The sequence below is a fragment of the Gobio gobio genome (genome assembly GCF_949357685.1).
Source record: "Gobio gobio genome assembly, chromosome: 2".
NCBI lineage: Eukaryota > Metazoa > Chordata > Actinopteri > Cypriniformes > Gobionidae > Gobio > Gobio gobio.
Genome location: NC_137098.1, coordinates 1652409 through 1654859, shown reverse-complemented (window position 1 = coordinate 1654859; position 2451 = coordinate 1652409). Strand labels below are relative to the sequence as shown.

General features: G+C 46.7%; 1 protein-coding gene across 2 annotated transcripts in view; it reads left to right on the top strand.

The window, feature by feature from the left end:
* Window positions 1-2451, top strand: part of pde5ab (phosphodiesterase 5A, cGMP-specific, b) — a gene marked incomplete at its 5' end in the record, with an annotated part of 95925 nt that extends 93474 nt beyond the window's left edge. For both annotated transcript variants that reach the window (XM_079810945.1, XM_079810946.1), the window contains one exon: window positions 2200-2451. In XM_079810945.1, the coding sequence (XP_079667071.1) occupies window positions 2200-2322 (123 nt within the window). In that variant the 3' untranslated portion in view covers window positions 2323-2451. The remainder of the gene's footprint in view (window positions 1-2199) is intronic.

Genomic DNA, 2451 nt, shown 5'->3' with positions numbered 1-2451 from the left:
GTGTGTGTGTGTGTGTGTGTGTGTGTGTGTGTGTGTCCTTCAGTGTGTGTGTGTGTGTGTGTGTGTGTGTGTGTTCTTCAGTGTGGTTCTTCAGTGTGTGTTCTTCAGTGTGTGTGTGTGTGTGTGTGTGTGTGTGTGTGTTCTTCAGTGTGGTTCTTCAGTGTGGTTCTTCAGTGTGTGTTCTTCAGTGTGTGTTCTTCAGTGTGTGTTCTTCAGTGTGTGTGTGTGTGTGTGTGTGTGTGTGTGTGTGTGTGTGTGTGTGTGTGTGTGTGTGTGTTCTTCAGTGTGGTTCTTCAGTGTGTGTTCTTCAGTGTGTGTGTGTGTGTGTGTGTGTGTGTGTTCTTCAGTGTGTGTTCTTCAGTGTGGTTCTTCAGTGTGTGTTCTTCAGTCTGTGTGTGTGTGTGTGTTCTTCAGTCTGTGTGTGTGTGTGTGCATGTTCCTTCAGTGTGTGTTCTTCAGTGTGTGTGTGTTCTTCAGTGTGTGTTCTTCAGTGTGTGTTCTTCAGTGTGTGTGTGTGTGTGTGTGTGTGTTCTTCAGTGTGTGTGTGTGTGTGTGTGTGTGTGTGTGTTCTTCAGTGTGTGTGTGTGTGTGTGTTCTTCAGTGTGTGTTCTTCAGTGTGTGTGTGTGTGTGTTCTTCAGTGTGTGTGTGTGTGTGTGTGTGTTCTTCAGTGTGGTTCTTCAGTGTGTGTTCTTCAGTGTGTGTGTGTGTGTGTGTGTTCTTCAGTGTGTGTTCTTCAGTGTGTGTTCTTCAGTGTGGTTCTTCAGTGTGTGTTCTTCAGTGTGTGTGTGTGTGTGTGTTCTTCAGTGTGTGTTCTTCAGTGTGTGTTCTTCAGTGTGTGTGTGTGTGTGTTCTTCAGTGTGTGTGTGTGTGTGTTCTTCAGTGTGTGTTCTTCAGTGTGTGTGTGTGTTCTTCAGTGTGTGTTCTTCAGTGTGTGTGTGTGTTTGTTCTTCAGTGTGTGTGTGTGTGTTCTTCAGTGTGTGTTCTTCAGTGTGTGTGTGTGTGTGTGTGTGTGTTCTTCAGTGTGTGTGTGTGTGTGTGTGTTCTTCAGTGTGTGTGTGTGTGTGTGTGTGTGTGTGTTCTTCAGTGTGTGTGTGTGTGTGTGTGTGTGTGTGTGTTCTTCAGTGTGTGTGTGTGTGTGTGTGTGTTCTTCAGTGTGTGTGTGTGTGTGTGTGTGTGTTCTTCAGTGTGTGTGTGTGTGTGTGTGTGTGTGTGTGTGTGTGTGTGTGTTCTTCAGTGTGTGTGTGTGTGTGTGTGTGTGTGTGTTCTTCAGTGTGTGTGTGTGTGTGTGTGTGTGTGTGTGTGTGTGTTCTTCAGTGTGTGTGTGTGTGTGTGTGTGTGTGTGTGTGTTCTTCAGTGTGTGTGTGTGTGTGTGTGTGTGTGTGTGTGTGTGTGTGTGTGTGTGTGTGTTCTTCAGTGTGTGTGTGTGTGTGTGTTCTTCAGTGTGTGTGTGTGTGTGTGTTCTTCAGTGTGTGTGTGTGTGTGTGTGTGTGTGTTCTTCAGTGTGTGTGTGTGTGTGTTCTTCAGTGTGTGTGTGTGTGTGTGTGTGTGTGTGTTCTTCAGTGTGGTTCTTCAGTGTGTGTGTGTGTGTGTATGTGTGTGTGTGTTCTTCAGTGTGTGTGTGTGTGTGTGTGTGTGTTCTTCAGTGTGGTTCTTCAGTGTGTGTGTGTGTGTGTGTGTGTGTGTGTATGTGTGTGTGTGTTCTTCAGTGTGTGTGTGTGTGTGTGTGTGTGTTCTTCAGTGTGTGTGTGTGTGTGTTCTTCAGTGTGTGTGTGTGTTCTTCAGTGTGTGTGTGTGTGTGTTCTTCAGTGTGTGTGTGTTCTTCAGTGTGTGTGTGTGTGTGTTCTTCAGTGTGTGTGTGTGTGTGTTCTTCAGTGTGTGTGTGTGTGTGTGTGTGTGTGTGTGTGTGTGTGTGTGTGTGTGTGTGTGTGTGTGTGTGTGTGTGTGTGTTCTTCAGTGTGTGTGTGTGTGTGTGTGTGTGTGTGTGTGTGTGTGTGTGTGTGTGTGTTCTTCAGTGTGTGTGTGTGTGTGTGTGTGTGTGTGTGTGTGTGTGTGTGTGTGTGTGTGTGTGTGTGTGTGTGTGTTATTCAGTGTGTGTGTGTGTGTGTGTGTGTGTTATTCAGTGTGTGTGTGTGTGTGTGTGTTCTTCAGTGTGTGTGTGTGTGTGTGTTCTTCAGTGTGGTTCTGCTCTCTGTCCTCAGGCGCTGACGGGTCTCTCTGAGAGCTGCTTCCCCCTGCTGGAGGGCTGTAGGAAGAACAGGCAGAATTGGAAGAAACTTGCTGAACAAGGAGAGGAAGGAGCTTTGCTAAAAGCAGAACTTTAATCAGTTTCTGTTTCATGAATCATTCGCTGGCCCTTCCCAGAGACTAACGGATTACAAGACCCCGGTTTGAGGATAATCACATTCACAAAGCACACTGGAGCAGGCTTGGGGGAAAGATGTGTCAGGATA